The sequence below is a fragment of the Ciconia boyciana genome, chromosome 7, assembly GCF_034638445.1.
Source record: "Ciconia boyciana chromosome 7, ASM3463844v1, whole genome shotgun sequence".
In the NCBI taxonomy this organism is placed as follows: domain Eukaryota; kingdom Metazoa; phylum Chordata; class Aves; order Ciconiiformes; family Ciconiidae; genus Ciconia; species Ciconia boyciana.
This window is the reverse complement of record NC_132940.1, coordinates 34365595-34385007: the sequence shown is the minus strand read 5'-3', so window position 1 is coordinate 34385007 and position 19413 is coordinate 34365595. Positions and strand designations below refer to the sequence as shown.

The following is a 19413-nucleotide window of genomic DNA, read 5'->3' as shown; positions in this document are numbered from 1 at the left end:
GGGGGAACTAACTATCAGTGGTGTCACTGCTGATCAAACTAAGAACAGCAGCTCTAGTAGATGCATGTCTGTTATTGGCTTGCCGAACGCTACCCCTCAGACGTGAGGAATTATAAAGCTCATTGTACAAGACCACTGAGGTTTTTTAAAACTACATAGCACAGAAAATAAGGTTTCTGTAAAATTATTCTGTAACGTCAATTTTAGAACTACACTTAGAAGAGCCACATTTTCAGATGTGGAAGTCCCAACTGTTCCTCTAGACTCTTACATATTAAAATAAAAATATATCTGCAGTCATGGATACGAGTTAACAAAGCTCAATTTCAGTCACAATGGAGTTTTCACAAACTGAAAGCTTCCAAAGACTATACAGGTAGCAGGAAAAAGATATACCTATAGGAAACCTGAGCAAAAGCTAAGCAGCAGTCAAGAAATAGACTTTTAAAAGGTTGCTTTTCTTTTTCCTTACACACACCTTTTCATTTTTCTTAAAGAACTCATTTTCTTACATTATCAATGGCTAGCAGCACAAAAAGGATGGAAAGCAAGACAACAATGAAATCCCCTCTTAGGTAGTTCTGTAATTCTTTGACAAGCGAGAACCTGCTTTCTTCTACATCCACTATTTGCTCATGGCAGGATGACTGGAAGGCTCAATTTGTAGATACAAGTCAAATTACTCATTTTTTCTTTGACAGGGTTAAATTATTTTCTTATTGCACAGATGGTGGTTAAATGCAGTCTCCTGTATTAAAGCAGAAAGCTCATCCAAGGCATCTTCTTTCTTTGCCTTGTTCCAACATCAAATTGGAAAATTAGACTTCCACAGATCCTCGATACCTCGTTAGTTATAAGATGAAGGATTAATTTGATGGTCTGTAGTTACACCATAAAGAAAAGGATCATTTACTTAACATTGAATAAGCTGGGGGGGGGAGAACAGCAGAGTTCTTTGCTAGGGGTTCCATGGAACAATACCTCCAAATGAGCTCTACTTTTTACACCACAGGTGCTAAACAAGAACTACTATTGGAAGAGTGCTTCATGACAATTTTCTTCTCTGTTGTAAGATATCTAGCATCTCAAATGTTGTACTTCCGTTCTATGGCTGAGTTTCGAATAACATGCAACTACAGAATAACTGTTTTGTATTTTACCTCCAAAAGCATACACCATCCCAAAAAAAGAAAGAAAAAAACCAAGAGACACAAAGAGAGACAAAAGACAAAACTTCTTTCATATTACTCCCCTGCCCCTCCTCCTAATAGAAGCTTTAGCAGAGCAATTTTTAAACCAACCACATTTTGAAGCACATTACAAAATTAATCTCATTTTCTGGATAGCACTCAGCCGCCCCTGGAATCAACTGCTTCTGTATAATGCTATGTTGCCTGTTGATTCCACCCATTTGCACAGAATAACATGCATCTCTAAAGCATGCAGCAGCTTAAAACAGTGCCTCCATTACAAAATTCACTTTCCTCTGAGAAACCCTACTTGAGCAATACTGAGCACAAAAGATCAACACTGTGTTCCAAAATATAGTTACAAGACTAAAAGCAGATCTTTTTCCAAACATGTAAAAACAAAATACACAGATGAGGCAATAGTATTTAAGACATCTTTTTCATAGTTGCCTTTTATTAAAAGTATCTGCCTTTTATTAAAAGTATCCCAGTACATCCTTGATTATGCTTTAGAACCGAAGTGTTTACATTTTTTCTTAATGTTCCAGTGCCTTTATACAAAAAAGAAATGTTCAGTGATATCAAAATGCCCTCAAATCTGGAATTCTTTTCTATTGTAGTTCTGATCCAAGTAAACATCACATTTCATATACAAATTATCTCTATTAACCTTACTGGAATTCTTCCCTCCTTCTGCTCTCCTCATGGCAAGTAAACAGTAACGTTATCGCCTAACACACCCAGGAGAATATCTCATAATGGAAAGCTATCTGTTTATAGTCTAAAAATCCTGATTCACAAACAATTTTAACAACTTGCATGTATCTACAAGATAATCCACAAGGGCTGCCTAGATGTAGCTGTTGCTGACATAGTTAACATTCCAAGAGAACAATGATTGAATCAGAGCTGGATAGAGAAATCCTCAAGAGTCACTGAGTAAAAGGCAGCATATACACATTTCAAAATTTCTATGCATTTTACTGATTTCTGAGTTCTGCAGGTCTTGAACTAAGGTATTTACATGCTGAATTGGTCTAGTCTTGAAACTACTAAAAACTATCTGTGTATCTATTATGCTAGTTAACCAATATTACCTAAAACAATGCATATGATGAAATGTTGGCTTCATTAAATCTAATTTTTCCCCAACTAACTTTAATGAAATGAGATTTCTCTTAGCAAAGGAACCCTTAAAGCAAGAATTGTCATACCAGGTAACTATGCTAGTCTTACCAATACCCTGAAGAACACCAGTAGTAGCAATTTGCATTAAAACAGCAAGTAGGAAGAAAATTAAGGTTCTACATTTGTTTAAGGGATCTTTCTAGAAAATAATACTATCATTCATTTATACAAAGTGACAGGGTTAGTTTCATGTAAACTTGATTCACCTTCTACCTTATATTGTAACTGTATGATTCTACTTGATACAGTAAGTGCATGCTGGAACAAGGTAACTGAACCTATCATTACAATTTATACTGCACATCTAACTGGTGATATTTAGACAACAATTCTCAATATATTAAACTCAGATGTTTCCATCTTGTAACTCGCCAATACTTCCAAGAAGCTCCGGTTGCTTGAATTTAATCACTGAAGTAATTGAAAGAGAAGATCGATGCAAAGACTGCAACAGCAGCTGCTATTACCACACCTAAAATAACAAAGGAAAATGCATTCAGTGAGTGGCAAGGGCAGCACAGTCATCAGCAGCTACAGCGTGGAGGGCAGGGTCAAAGTGAATGACAAGCAGAAGGAGAAACAATAAGAGCCACCCTAAAAACTATCTACTACTGCTAAGCCTAAATCTAAAGCTACGATATCAGATAATTAATTATAAAAGTTCTATTTCTAATCAGAGCAGGATCCTTCCAGCAATCCAGTTTATTGCATACTTCTGTAGTACCTTAGCCATGTCCTGGTCCATAAAATAATGCACTGACTCTGCACTACTGCTTAATTCTAGGAATCAGACTATGAAAAATAACAAAAATTTTAAGCTTTAAGAAACAAAAGCTATTAAGTTTTTTCTTTTCTGTGTGGCACTACATCTACTCTGTAAGTGTCTTTGTAGCATAACAGTCATTTTCCTCTTGATTAACATGCTTGTTACTGATGCAGTTGAGAAGACAACACACAAAAAAACCCCAAAATATCTGAATGATGATTTAAGGGAAAACATTTTACATCCAAAGCAAACACATATTTACTGCTACTACTCTTTAATCTTCCAGTTACCATGTTCTAAGAATGAATAGAAAACAAAAGTTACTGTTTTGTTGACTAAAGCGTAAATGTATATTAATATGAAAAGACAGCCAAAACTCACAGCAAAGAGAACAGTACTAAGTGCAGATATATGAGAGCTGGACAAAGAATTATCATGGAGAAGCTGTATTTGAAAGAAGAGTTCTGTGTCTGGTGTTCCCTGAATTACTGAGGCTGACACTTAACACCCAAGCCCATATGTACTTGTCAGCTTCAGAAGAAGATGAGTCACTAGCTGATTTATGGATGCCTACTTGACAAAGCAATTCAACTGTGTTATTTTTTTTAAAGTATGTAACTATAGAAGCGCTAGCTCTCCAACAAAGAAATAAAACTACATGAGCCTTTTGTATTGACTTGTAGGCTGAATGAATGAAACACTGGTTTTGTTCCAACAGAGGGCTGTGGTTCTTTCTTCCCCAGAAATACCCTGCACCTACAACACTGAAATGGGGACTAATTTTAGAAAAGTATTGTATTAATCTTACCAGTTAATTAATAATGCTGTGGAAGCTAACAGTACTGAAAGGGCCCATTATAGTTTCTGGATTGCCATAGCAAAATCAGGGCAGTAACGTACCCATATTTTGTTGAAGTTTCAACAGCAATGTTGCTTTTGTCAGTTGTTTCTGTTGTGTGTTATCCATGTTGTCAGTAACTGGACAAACATTAACTGCATGGAAATCAAGTGAAGAAGTAAATACCAGGTGAAAAGCTAACAGTTATGTTTTACAGTTGAATTAATGCAAAAGGCCAAGAACTTCACATCAACTTTATAAAGTACATTTATGGTAGAAAAAAAACAGTTTATTGCAGTAGAAACGGTACAGTAGTAACAACATAGTACTAAACTATTCTATATGGCTGGAAGATTAAACATAAAGAGAAAAAATACATTTGGGAAGGAGTTCCTCTTGCGAAACTAATTTTCCACACCCTGCTTCCAGAGTAACATATCCAACCCCCTTTACATAACCTGGGGAGAATTTGACTACTCTGAGATGGAACTACCAAAATGAGTCATTAACCACCTTCCAAGATCAGTTTTCCCTTCAGAGCCATTTGTCCAGAGTTCAGGCAACATGCAAAACCCACTGCCACTAGAAGAGTGAGCCCATCATCATTTCCCTACCCAACAGCTATAAATGCTTTTTTTCAAAGCACAGAAATTCCTTTTTGAACATCCCCTAAAAATACACTTTCAGAGCAGGCATAGAGGACACATTCCCCTTTGGAACAATTACTAAATCCTTAGACTGCTCAGCCAGGATGTGAGAGCTTGACTGTGTTTACAGACTGATGGGATTTAAACCCCTATCTGTTTCCTTTCCAAAGACTTCCCTAATCATTTGGCTATATCCAGCTTGTTGGAGAGGGGGAGGAGAGAATGAAGGGGATTAATCTTCAGTCCTGTAGCTGAACTCGTTAATTTGTCCCACACAGGGCAAGCTTGCTTTGGACTATGCAGTTCAGTGATAAGGCTACTTGATAGCGGTGGGCCAAAGGTTTTCAATTTGCATTCCTGTTCCCAGGATAGTTTGCTAAGGCATCGCTTGTCAAAAGTTCTGATTTCAATTCAGTAACTACTATTGCAGGCATCTTCTGGACAAGTAAACAGTAAGACAAAGTGTTTGTGCTATTGCAGGGAGACCCGGATGTCTTCAGAAAGAACAGAATGGGCATGCTGAGATAAGAACAAAGACTAACAGATTGTTCTTGTTCAGAAGATGAAGAACAAAAACCCACAGCAGTACCAGATACTAAGTTTTAGCAGTCCATGGAATACTAATCTAAATAAAAACAGATCTCCCATTTCCAGAGCGGGGTTGTCAATCACCTATAAATCACAAATTATAAGTTGAGTAATAAAGCACATCCCTTGTATGATTCATATGAAAATGATTCATGGAAAAGTGCTCTCTCTATCATATAATTATCTATAGGGGAAATGTATAATCTAGATGTGTGATCAGAAAGGTTGTTTCTGTCATCAGATGAGTCACATGCATGATTGTCTTCAAAATCTTCTTAAGTCAAACTTGCACAGGATCTGTTGTTACACAAAAGCACTGGAACTAGACATTTAGGACCTGCCTTTAGCCATTTTTATCCCTGAACCCACTGACTTTGTATAGGATGTACTACAGCAAAGCAATTAATAACTGTCTAATATGAAACTTAACAGGATAGCAAGATAAATAGATATACACACATACATATGTATACATTAAGCATAAACATTGCTTTGAGATCTCTCTGCAAGCTGCACATACTGTAAAATAAAAATAAGGACACAACATTTCAATGCAAGGGGTGATTTTTTGAAGAGAAATTATCACATATTTCTGAAGCCCACTGGTCCACAATGACACTGTAGTTTCATCATTATTTTTTCTGTGCAAAGGAAAACACACCCTCATCTGCCTAAAATATAAGCAGAAATCTTCAAATAGAGTAAATGAATTATGAATTGTTGCAAGACAGGTTTTTAAGGAACTACCTTAACTAGCACAGTAAGAGCACCACATTCTCTCCAAACTACGTATAGTTTTCAATTCCCTAAAATAATATATCACTTTTAGAGAAGCTGACCACATTTCTTGGGTCACCTTTGAAGTCTAGATCCAGCAGGTTTCTTTCTGCTTTAGTTTTGATAAGCAAGTAGGATAGTTTTTGCCCTCTAACTTTATGTTTCTTTGCACCTTCATAAGAACTGCTGCACTTTTCTGAAGGTAACTTTTGAAGCTGCACATCAAGGCAGCAATGCTCACTTGCTCGGGGCGGGGGGGGGAGAAAGAAAGAGGAAACAAGAAAAAAGAAAGTAGCACCCTTGAGCTATTTAGTTACCAAAGGCATTTATGCCATTATGTTATAGAAGACTTGCATTTGAAGCAGCTGTAGTATAAATCACACAAAGAGTTTTCAAAAGCAGATGCTTTCTATTACCAATTATATGAATCCTTAATTCTTCATTAATTCTTCAGTTTGCTAACAAAGATGGGGAAGTGATTACCATTACTGAAGTCTTATTTATGTTTATCCACTTAGGGTATTTAACACACCACCACCACTCCCTGCACCAAGGAGGAGCAGGGATTTAGTAAAGTCAATCATAAATGCAGAGCTTTCAATTGCTTGCATTAAAGCACCTTGAAACTACAGTGTTAGAGCTATTTATACCTTTCAATTATAAATAGGTCAGTTTTTATTTTCTATTTTCCATGTAATAATTTTAAAGCATGACCTAGTAATGACCTCACTGGAGAGTGTACAAGGAATCAAGAGAATTAAACTGTAGGAGACAGCAGCAGAGGCCATACTAAGCAAGCACATAAAACCAATCTTCTCAAAAAACCTTTATTTCATATGTTTTGACTAGAAGCTGCTTAAAAATAAATATTTTGGCTATACTGATTAGATCCTCTTCTTCTCAAGTGCATATTTTAAAGAGCAACAAAAAAAAGAAATTATTTGAAAAGCCTGCTCATGTTCTTGAATTTTAAACAATTCTTTTTGTCAGCAAACTTCCCCCAGAACTTCACTATGGATAGCATTTCCAGTTAATTCAAGGTTGGTGCCTAAGACCACAGGAATTTTGATACAAACAGAAAGGCTGATGTCAAAATTCACTACAAACCAATTTTTATACCATTACCAAATATTGAATATTATTAATAAAGATAATGCTAAGCTTTGAGAAACAACAAATGCTACCCAATTGGAATGACACAGGGGAAACCTCAAAGCCTCATTATGACACAAAAACGTGTTTACAGCAATACTTACTTCATACCAAAGTACCAATAAAAATCAAATTGCAAAATTAATGCTTTTTCTTACAATGCAGAACAGTCTTCTTACACAGTTAACAGGTCTAATTTTTAAAACGGCCTTCCTGGCGTTAATAAAAGTGTATAAATAACTTGTGATTTTAACAAACCACAAGTTAATAATGCCATAACAATAATTATCACAATCGAACAGCATTGTGCTGTTCAAGCATTATTACTATCATCTATCAAGCGTTATTACTATCATTGCTATTAACAGAACCCATTCTATGGACAAACTTCATGGTGTTCACTGGGACAAGGCCAGTCTCAATTTTTTTCCAAAATCCTCTTTGTATATTTTTCCCTTTCCTCTGCTATGCACTTAATTTACATTTTTTTTAAAAAAAGAAAGTAAATCCCACACAGCTAACTCTGTGACCAGCAAGATACAAGAACAGCAAGATACAAGCAAGATGTGACCAGCAAGATATGACCAGCAAGATACAAGAACACAGAAACTCATTTTTGTGAGCTACCTGGGCATAGTTTTACACGTATTAATGGCATCAAATCTATATTAATGGCATCAAATCTTTGTGATGCATTGCTGTTAGTCTAATCGTGCTTTCTTCCTACCTCCAGATCATACATCCTTACATAAGCAATAAAGCTCAACTGAATCATCTCCTCTCTCCCTCCCACGCCTATCTCCACTGCTACAACAATATTAATTAGCTTCCCTAAGCTACACTAATTTCTCAAAGCTCAGTAATAATTAGCTTTAAGATTATTAAACTCACTCTTATAATGCAAGAGAGATTTTTACTGGCTTTCCTGTTTTTCTTGAGGTTCTTGAGCTGTATACATCTTTTACTTCTCAAGATAATAAGTCAGATTCACTGCTAACAGGTTTAGTTAAAGCCCAGGGAAACCAATTAATTTAGAAAGAGGTAAGAATTTATGGTTAGCTCTGAAATTAAGAAACTCAAAAAATCCTCCAAGTAAACAAGTAGGTCAAGTAGAATATCAGTAGTCACAGTTCAACCTAAACAGCAAACTTGTGGCTAGGTTTTCCATTTTTTGTCCCTAAATACCAACATCAAAAAGTGTCCAAAGTTCTTATCTGAGAACTAGTGGTTTTTTTTTTTTTAAATTCCAATTATAAAACTGTAACCTGTAGCTCGTATTCACATTGATGGGGAAAAACAGGGAAGAAAATAAATTTCTTCCATAAGATCACAGGATGTATTATTAGATGCATTTCAACTACAGATTTGACTCCTACATTGAAATCAAAGCTGTATGGGGGGAAAAAAAAGCAAACCCAAAACAACAATAGGAAACAATATAAACCAGAAATATTCAGAAAAAGAAAGTCAGTAACTAGATTATAGCAAAATATCTGTATTAAAAGGAATATAACAGTCTCATAATGAGGTCATAAACTTATAAGACATTCAGTAGAAAATGAAAAGCTCTCTCAATTTTCTTTCCATTCCGGGTGAATCACAAAACTTCAGTTTTGGGTATTGCATTTGATATATAAATGAAAACACTCGGAACAAAGAAAGGTACTTTGTATTTTTGAAAGAGTCCGGTTCTAGCATGAGAACTTCCTGAAAAACACATTAGACTATATATGTATTTTTTAATATTTAGTGAAAAAAACAGTAGATTTTACTAAAGCTCTCAACTTCTTATTCTAACTTATGCTAAGCAGCATCAGAACTACTCAGCTCTTAAACCAGCAAAGTTGAACTACTGAAAAAGTAACCAGAATATAAAGCTTTACAGGTTTTTCTTACAGTTTGTTTGCCAATAGAGGATCATCCTTAATTCATGTGCAGAGTAATGTATGAAATCTTGTTCAAATGAACTGTAGTTCATGAGCTGCAACTATGCTTGCACAGATAATGCAGTGAAAGAGCAAAATACTTGAGAGAAGAGAGAAAGAGAGGTCTGTTACAAGTCAAATACAAACACTGCAAGAACCCTTACCACTTTTCACACATATATTTAAACTGTAATTAGATTGATATAAACCCTTAGAGCTTGATATGAAGTAAGCCAACGTTAAGCAAACCCATATCTAGATAAAACTGTTCTATGCCATTAGTCAACATTTTCGTAATCCGTGATGCAGCCTATCCTAATTCTCAGATACTGTATTTACCTGTGTTAATTTCCTCTGCTATATGGATATCTTCAGCTTGCACAGATTGATCCAACATCTCAACAAAACGTTCCTGAATTTCTCCAGCGGCCTCATCACCGAATTTATAATCACTGAGCATTACACTGGATCCAGCAACAGGGACAAACAGTCTTTGAGGTAAGACATGATATTCCCTCTCAAAATCTAAAAGAAAAGGGGGAAAAAGTACCATCCAAATAAAAGCCTTGCCAGTTATGATAAAATTCCTCATTAATCTCTCACCATAAGATAAAGCTATTGCAAAAGAACTGCTCAAGGTTTCCATGTAAAAATCCTGTCTTCAGGCATGGCTTTTTTAGTTGTTACTGTTTTACAAACGTTTTGGCTGCTATTACACTGATTTATATTCTTAAATTAGTCTCTCCAGAAATACCCGAGACACTTCCAAAACAGACCATAAAATGTTAAACAGACCTTTTTTCATGTTTAGAATGACTAGCAAAAGAACTCTGGGAAAGACCGCAGATAAGAGTGTACACAGAACAGCATATGATTTCAACACCACAAAGGATTGCAAACGCTTGGCTGCTTTATGCCATACTTAAAGCCACAAAGTACGGGTGCCACCTAAAGAGGAAACCGAAAACTGCATGCAATGGAAAACAAGTTTAAATGATGCAGGTTGGACGAAGTTGGCTACCACCAAAACGAACCACATTATCCTAAAATAAATGGTAATTCTGAAGATGAATTGTTTTTCCTTACACAGTCAACCCATTTCAATTTCTCTTCTATTTTTTCTAAAATCACTACCAAAGACAGTATCTTTTAAAAGGCTTCCCTATATATAAGATCTTCAAATTGGTCTTTCAATTAACTAATAATATTTGGTTTTAAAAAAACCAACAAAACCAACACAACAACAAGAAAATAACTTGATACCATTGCACTGACCCAAAGATGTTTAAACAATCACCCAGCATGAGCTAGGGGATCTAGTCTCAGTGTATTCCCCCTTAGTTTTTAATATAATCATGATAGGAAGTTTTATTTTCATTAGATCAATTTGCATTGTGTTCTGGCCTCTGCATGGTGCTCTGTTAAATTCAACCCAATGCAATTATTCATGGTGCTGAAATAAGACCTACTTCTTTAAATGACACAAAGCTTGTAAAATGGTATTTGATTAAGAGAAGTAAATTCAGGGAGCAGAGACAACACAGATGATATAATTGTATAGTTACTTAACAAAAAAGTCAGGATACTTCTTCACATCATAATCACCACATACAATACCATATTTAATTTAATGGAGATGAACTATTGAACTTCAGAGCTCACGTCCACTACCATTTGTAACATAGGTGATATAAGAACAGGGAAGGCCACGTCCAGCTCGTTCTGTGAATCCTACTAAGTTTTAGCATATTCACTATTAATACGAATACCACAGAGTGATTTAAAAAAAAAAAAAAAAAAAAGAGAGAGAAACAAGAGAAAAAGTCAAGGCTGCCAAACAGAAATTGTGCCATTTGCTTTTTATTCTAACCATACTGGAACATCAGTACACCAGCAGAATTTTCTACAAGAACCGAAATTCACTGCAGATGTAAGCTGTTTTTTCTTTGAATTCCTACTTTTTTTGTGAGGTCCTTCATTTATAATGAGATCTTCAAATAGTATTTCACAACGATCACTCAATGTGTTTATTATGTCTCTTTTCAAAGCCTGCAAGGACAAAGCAAAACCATCAGTAATATAAAAGCCATTTGCAAAGCTTTTGACTAGTAAGAAACAACAAAAGAAGTCCCTCATAGGTTTAACCCATGTTGAAAGAATAGTTTTTCCAGAAAATCAAAACTCTAAAGAGAATTTTAAAAAGTCCAATAGAAAGAAGCTAACGTCAAAAGAATTAAAATTAAAAAAGAAAACAACAAAGCAAAAATGAAAAGCTGAGGAAAATTTTAGTATTGTTAGAATAAGAACTGACAACTTCTAGACATCACTATTAAAAATAAACAAAAATAATCACAAGGCATTGACTCAGCAAGGAAAAAAAAAATTATCACTGAACAAATAAATCTGTATTTTCCCACGACACATACAAAAATAGTCTGTTACTTTTTCTCAATTTTAAGAAAATTTGTCACAGCCTAATCACTTTGGCAATTTGTGCAAAGATTCATCAGAGAACAGCCTTAGCAACAGAAGACATAACCTGCTAAAAGTAAAAAAGGAACTGAATCCATCACACATGCACACAGATGGTTTCTAAAACAATCCATTATATTCAAGGGGATGAACATTTTGACCCCAGTTTAGACCATGTCATTTTGGCAAAGAAAAATCAGTATGACAAATCTTATGTATTTCAGAAAAAACATTTCTGATGAACTGACAACCTTTTTACTACCTGAATAGCTTCTTTAACTTTTGGCTTGTTGTTATGTATGTAGGCTCTGCATTTCACAGCACCTTTGAGATTTATGGAAGCACTGCAGACCTGGACTGTAGCTGTTGATCTATGACTTGAACCCTGGGACTGAGAAATAAACATGTTTCAGTTTTATCTTGTTATCAAGGCCTGGCAGCATAAGTAATAAAAAACAGAACTAGGAAATTGATAGCATACCTTAAGATGTTTTCATATAACCTGTTTTCCCTCATAATTTCTCTCTCTAAGGTTTTTTTGTTTTGTTAGTTAAGACTGAGAATCTCTTTCCTTTTCCGTTATGTAAAATGTATTTACTTTTCCAGACATTCCATTTCTTGCGATTTAAATATTTGTGTCTATAAGACTTCTAAAACTTTTCAGGCAAGTGGCTTGTGGCTAATATTAGTATTGCAATCTAGAAACCTTTTTAAGATTATTTTTTTAAACTACGAAGTTTTTACGTTTACCATATAGTAAGCATAACCTATGGTATCCTGAGAGTCATCCCATCAGCCAGTACTAAATTATAAATGTGGTCACATTTAAAACTGTACTAAACTGTTGCCTAGAAATACTTGCCCTAATTACCAAAACAAGGAGTGTCCTGCATGAAGCACTCTAAGACAACACCTGGAAACACGAGGATGCGCAACTTCCACATGAACTGCATAAACGACTTCTGCCAAAATAAAAGCTTTCCTTTCTTTGGCAATTAACCATTAGAACAATGTAACAACAAAAGAAGCCGAGATACTCATCAAGTCTTTAAAATGGCATTTTATACCTTTCTAAAAGTTTTGCTAAGCATAACTTTAGAGAAACCAGGAACTACCTGACAAAACAGGATGGCCTGTGCTGTGCAAGAAGCCTACAAAACAATGCCTGGACACATTTGGATTTTAGGACCTAGATTTGGGCACCTAATCCAGGGTTCAAGTCAGCATAACCTCTGGTAGAGAGGAAACTCCTGACACAGACCCGACAGCTGCAGATTATGATTCAGCTCACAGGATCTGTACCTTAATCCAAAACTAGTGACTGAGCTTCTGACAAAAGCATTCAAGTAAATAGCTAGCCATGGCAGGCAGAAGCATGGGGGTGATTCTGAACTTCAGAACGATGCAAAGTCACCTTAAAATCAATGTATGCAGGTATGTACAGGTATCCTACTATCAAATGAATGAGTTTGCTGGACTTATTTCTATAACGAGTTTTTCAAATTTTCCTTGCAGCTGTACTGTGCAATTCTTAGACAATGTGGTTATCACAGCATGAGAATTTCCAAAGACACAAAATATGCAGATCTGTCCACAGTTTCACAGTCAATATCCATGGGGGAATAAAAAGTCTTAGCACGAAGTAAGCTGGATTTCTAGACAATAATTCAGAACGTTCTTTTATTTTTTATTCTATAAGATAGCAGAGGTTATACTTTACAAACCACTAAATACTTACCAGCTGTGTCAGAACCTTGACATCAGAAAACTGAGTGCTGGACTGAGTATTTCCTCTTAACTTTTTCTGAGGGGAAAAAAATTCTTTGTGTCATGAAACAGGAAAAAAATCTCCCCGAATCAAAGTCTCCTCACTATGGTATAAAATGTGCCCTAGTTTATAGCTTTTAAGAGAGAAAAATGGCACACAGAAAACAGCCATGAGAATATAATTACAAAACTAAAAGGAGAGATGAATGCATCAGCCAAACAATGTGTTCCCACTCTTTGTTAAACATTTAGGTCTTCGAAATCTCATCACCTACATTCACACCTTACTCAGGTTCTTTAATGAGACAGCATATAGAAAATTTTTTAGTCAGACTTCACATGTAATTATTGTGTTTGCACTGCCAGAGGAAGAAGAGGCAATTTGCAGCAATGAAGATGGGATACATAATAAATACATAATGAAATGGTCCTGCGTTATTAGTTACTTGAAATAGGCCAATTAGATCAACAAATGTACAGAAGACATCTCAGTCAATGCTTTAGCACACTGGAGGTTCTAACTACACATCTATTAGAATTCAATTCCTTGTTGTTCGGTACTCACCTGCCCTTCCAGTAGTTCTATATCATCATCTTTAACTTGTCCATTGATCAGGAAAACACTGTTTTCTATCTGTTTTGACCATCGATTTAATCCATTCTTTAAAAAAGTGAAAACACAGAAATCTCATAAGAGGAAAGAGTATTTCACTAAAAGAGTTGGACAGTTATCATGCTGAAAATTATAGAAATACATGTTTCAACAGTCACTCTGAGAGAGTTTTAGAGTCTCTGAAAAACCTGTCTATATGTTTTTCCAAAGATAAATCTTAAAATCAACATGTTCAGAATATACCTGAAATATTAAGAAACAAGCATTTCAAAATATTTAAGTGCTACCCCAGGGATTTTATTTTTGTAGAGAGGAATGCAGCCTATTGAAAGTAAATTCATATTAAAAGCACCCCATACCCCTGTTCCAATTGGATGTAACCTTTACTAGTTGAAACAGAAGAGACTTTATTTGGAACAATCATGACACTTGCTAAATAATTTTGAGCAAAGGAAACTGTCAACGCTAAGCACAGCAGAAGAAAAGCTATCCACATTTTTTATACTATGAATGCTTCAGAGTGACTTCAAATTACATTTAAAAGAGGAATAACTGCCAAACATTCTCCGCTGACTACTCCTACTCCTCTACTCACATTACTCAAATCTTTCACTCTCATTTAATTTTCAACAGAAAAAGTAGTGTAGAGACCAACTACAAAACTGGTGCAGCCGGTTAGTTACCTTGGTATACTTCTCCAAGTCATGGTTCGGTGAGGTAGCAAGAAGTGGAATGTGAATATTAACATTTACTGTGCAGTCCAAAGCTAACCAGGAAGCAGACAGAGCACTCTGATATTTCCAATCTGCTGGTTTAGCTGAACTCTAAGAGCAGGAATAAGCAATAAAGCATCTACACAAAACACTGTATAACTCAGAGATTTTTCTGAAACATTACTTGTCATGCATTAAAAGCTGTATATGACACACAGGATGATAAGCTCACCTTTGGATCTTGTACATCATAGGTTCGGCAAACTACTCTTTGCTACTTAAAGAAAAAGAACCAGTGGAAAGCAAAAACACGAATAAGAACAATTCACAATTACTTTGTCCTTTACTTCCTTGTTGAGCTAAATTATGCTTTAAAGAAAGTTCTCATCTTTCATTAGTGTAAAAAAGTGGAAAAACATTTGACTGTAAACTCCAACTATCATAGTGATGCTGTCCCATCTCTTACAAGTAAGATCAATAGGTATTCACAGGGAGAACCACCAATGCACCAATTTACAATTTGTCCTTGTCTCCCCCACCCTGCTAAGAAAAAACCTTGCTTTCTCTCCTTGTATTATCTCATTATCAACAGACCCAGCATTCCTCTGCAGCACTAGTCCAGATCCCATGTGCCCACTACTTCCCCACTTCCATGTACGTATCATTGGTAACAGCAAGCTCAAGAAGCTATACAGTATTTTAGATGTTTTCCTCAATTTATGCAAATCAAAACTGACTGGGGAAGCCATAATTTGATGCCACCACACACCTAACCCTAACAGTAAGAAGTGACGGAAATTTTGCAAGGATAAGAGGGTCAATAGTCTTACTCATGTCTAATCAGAAAACTCCATGATTTCAACTCAGTGATCTATGCCTAGATGAACTCAAAAACTTTCCCCTCCCAGTTTATCATTTATTCAGAAATAACTACAGAAACAAGGTTGGGGGTAGCAGTCTCAAGCAATAAAGCTTGCTCATAAAGGATACTTCTTTGTAGCAGAACAAATTTGAAGAGCTGCTCTGTCTGAGACCTCTTCCTCAGAAGGTTTCCAGAGCCTTCTTTTAGTCAAGGACTTTTCCACTGAGAAGATTAGCTAAGGATGAAAAAAGTATTATGGATTTTTCCACAAAAATAATGCATTATAATTTCTGGAAAATAGTCTTGCACTAAAGTTCTAAGTCTAAGTGATATCATAATTATGCATAAACAGAAAATACAGCTTACGTCACCAAAATGTCACATTAAAAGAACATTCAACAAAGATTCATAGGCAACTACTCCAAAGCGAAAGTTGCTTGTGAAATCTTAATTCAGTTTCCTTATAAGCTGAATCAAGAAACACACATTCACATATCCAACCTGTATGCCTTTCTCCCTACAAAAATATTACAGCTTTATGCCTATCAGTTGAGGATCTGGAAAGAGAGCTGTGCAAAATAGCTACTAATTCAAAAAAACAAATTTTAATTCAGGAATCACTGATCACCTGGACACAGCTCACCTTTATTTCTGGCTACTAGTTTCAGTAATCACAACTGAGATGCAGTTGCATTGCACTGCCAAAACTGAATCTTGGACCTTAGGCTTCAAAACCTACTCATGTTTAAATTGCTTATCATGCTTCCTTTATGAAAACAATAAAATGAACCTACATCTACAGAACAGAAACTAAATGTGGCACTAGATGCCTCAATACTGTAATAAAAATGTATTCTAAGTCTATCAGAGAGTAGATTGTTCTAAGTAGTTTTTAAATATAACACCACACACCTAAGTCAAATATCACTAGTTCTATACAAGATATTCCTTTTAAAGGAATCAGAGCTATAGATCTTTCACTATTGTAAACATCTTTAATCTGAACAATTCATTCAGACAAAAAAAGGCTAACATGCTACCACTACTAACAATTGCGCCACAAGGATTTAGCTTAATATAAACCCTGAAGATGTTTTTCTTAAGCTAGAATGTCCACTTTCAGTAAATACAGTAAGATTTACTATTGCAGTAACAAACATCACAAGAAACAGAAAGTTAGCAAATACAAGCTGTGGTACAGTTCCACAGGACAGCAATTTCTGAGGTTTCAGTCTCAAAACCATACATCAAATGAGAACATTTGTGCTTTTAGAAATAAAGCAACAAAACAACCATATATACTCAAGACAATGACAGAAAATTATTCAGCTACACACCTAAAGATATTCCTGTCTTTCCACCAGGAAGTATACTTACCTTGCGCAAAGCATTTTGACTGTCTTTTGACATTTCTGGAGTTGCAATAATAAATACACCAAGCACTAATAAGCCTCCAGGAAGCATTCTAGAAACCTTAAAAAAAGAAATGAACATGTATTAATAGGAAGTAGAGATCTAGCAACCATGTAGCTTGATATACCAAAAATTTCTAATGAGACAAGTATGCATCAAGAACAGAAATGAAATAAGCAAGACTGTTTTTCACTTATGGGTTCCTCTGAAATGTAGGAACACAGCACCTTGCAAGTTTTCTCACTTCAGTCCTACCAAGTCTCTGTTTCATCATAAACTTTGAAAACAATACAGATATTTTGGTTTAAAATATCTGTGCCCAGCATGGCTAGGAAAGTTCTTTTACTTCAAGAAAAAGGCTTGAGATTACACAAGCAATGAGACACTTTTTGAAAGTCTTCTTTCCTTTCTGTTCCTCCCACCCCCTTCATTAATTCATACTGTGCTACCTGACTGGCGTGTGTAGTTATCCATTCTTCATCAATGGATGCCAGTTTTGAAAGACTGATGTTGTCTTCCTTCTGCTCTTCCTTTGGAGGTGTTCGAACAGCCCGAATTACATAGTCTCTTTGTGGGGAACACTTTCAAAAACAACAATATAAGCAAATATACCAAGAGGTTGAGCAAATAATTCCTTCATGAATTTGCCTTTGCCTTAAAGCCTTGTTTAGTCATGTTTTATTTTTAAGGTTTTAATTTTTCTGTGTCATATCTTTCACAAAACGATTTTAAAAGACTTGAGTAGTTGGTTCACACTGCAAACCCTTTACAGAAGTCCATCTGGTCATATTACCACCCTTCTGCACTATACAAACTCAATGTGATGTTAATGGACTTATCCCAGATGATTAAAGCCAAGGGGGCTTTCCCCTGTTAACATGAATGAATGGAACAGACTTCAAATGTTTCACACTTACCTGCCCTATTAACAAGCCAGTGACATAAGGCTTTAATTTTGTGCTGAGGTCTGAAAGATACTGACCAATAGCTTCCTCAACAAAGTAAGTTCTACCCATTGCTGCAGGTTTAAGACTAAGTATTGTAGTTTCAACCTACAAAACAAATAATGTATAAAGTCAAAGAAAGTATAGATACTACACCGGTTACCTGACAATAAGAGTCTCACACAAAGATCCTGAATAGGTTAATACTTCATCTGTCAACAAAGGTTAGTTAAGTAGCTTTACGATCTGCAAGTTTGTTTCTTTAAAAGAAAAACATAACTCTCTATACTAGAGGAAGAAGTATGTCTTATCTTCAAATAAGACCTTTATTTGAAAGAAAACTATTTTATATACCTGCCACTGAAATGACACGGCCAGTCATGCAAGCAAATGCTAGGAAAAACATGTCTCCAAGCAACAATTTCTTGCTGCATCATGTTTCATCAGAGGCCAGAATGAAAAGTGTGCATTTTTGCATTCACATCCCTCTTTGAGGGACTTGCTAAATTCCACGCTTGTACTCAATGCCATGCACAATTTTCATTCCAATTCCTAAGGCGTTCAACGTACAGCATCTGTGGACTATCCAAAAGGCCATCTTTACAGCTCCCATCAGTACCCATATGAATCCAGGGCATGAGGACTGCCACAGACATTCCTCCCTTCCATGTAGATCTATTTTGAAAGAGCTTCATGCATTGAGTGCATGCACTTCATTCATGACTTTCACAAAAATTAACTATGAAAACGCTGAAGCCAAAGAGCACATGGTGAGGAAGCAAAGGGCATTCTTAAGTCCCCGCAAAGATGTCTGCTGAAGAAAGCTGCACAGGGATGGCGGAGCTGGAGCTCTGGACCGGGGCGAGGAGGAAGGCTGTCACCCACCTCACCTCAGCCCACACGGCCGGGCCAAAAGCACCTCTGCATCCGCCTGTACCTGCACTTGAGCCCGACCCACAGCTCAGCGGCTCCCGCACCGCCTCAGGGCGCGGGCCACCCCCAGCGCTCCCCACACTAGCCTGACAGATGCGGCCACCACTGAGTCCCCAAGCTCGGCCACCCTCAGCTCAGCGCCGCCGCCGCTGCCTCAGCAGTGCACTGAGGTGGCCAATGCGCGCGTCACCAGCAGGCGCCAGTCGCGCCCCAGCACAGAGAGATGACGCACGCCAACCCAGACACGAGCGCGGGAAAAGGGCGCGCAGATTGAGAGCTCCGCGCTAGTGCCACCATGCTATGAGTGGCGGAAGTGGTAACACCTCCTCCTGCATCTCCCGGGTGCACAGGACGCCTTAGAAGGGGGAGTGGGTCGCGCGAGCTTCAAGACGAAGGCTTCGGGACTCCTTTCTCGATTTCAGCCGCTTTTACACCTAAAACAGCAATTATAGCCTCACACAACATGGCGGAAAAAGTTGTTCTGCCGGAAACGGAGGTGCTTATAGGCGCCCTGTCAGCTTCCTGGAAAACTACACTTCCTATGATTCCGCGGGGCCCGGCCCACCGGCTCACGCATGCGGCATTGTGGCGCCTGCGCCGTTGGGCGAGTTGCGGCCGGTGGCGG

The 19413-nt window shown here is 36.8% G+C and overlaps 1 protein-coding gene across 8 annotated transcripts; it reads right to left on the bottom strand.

The window, feature by feature from the left end:
• Positions 1 to 1608: 1608 nt before the first annotated feature.
• On the bottom strand, positions 1609 to 19005 carry ODR4 (odr-4 GPCR localization factor homolog). Of its 8 annotated transcripts, none has more exons than XM_072867850.1 (14): positions 18426 to 19005; positions 17829 to 17963; positions 17361 to 17492; positions 16876 to 16971; positions 15627 to 15733; positions 14869 to 14905; positions 14607 to 14747; positions 13876 to 13971; positions 13282 to 13347; positions 11806 to 11934; positions 11030 to 11120; positions 9411 to 9596; positions 4045 to 4137; positions 1611 to 2850 (listed from the first exon to the last, which is right to left on the bottom strand). In XM_072867850.1, the coding sequence occupies exons 2-14, from the start codon at positions 17925 to 17927 to the stop codon at positions 2783 to 2785; spliced, it is 1341 nt and encodes a 446-aa protein (XP_072723951.1). In that variant the 5' UTR covers positions 17928 to 17963; positions 18426 to 19005; the 3' UTR covers positions 1611 to 2782. The 8 variants fall into 8 exon arrangements, with proteins under 8 accessions (XP_072723955.1, XP_072723957.1, XP_072723956.1 ...); XM_072867851.1 differs by having other exon boundaries at positions 18741 to 19005; XM_072867852.1 differs by having other exon boundaries at positions 18746 to 19005.
• Positions 19006 to 19413: the final 408 nt, after the last annotated feature.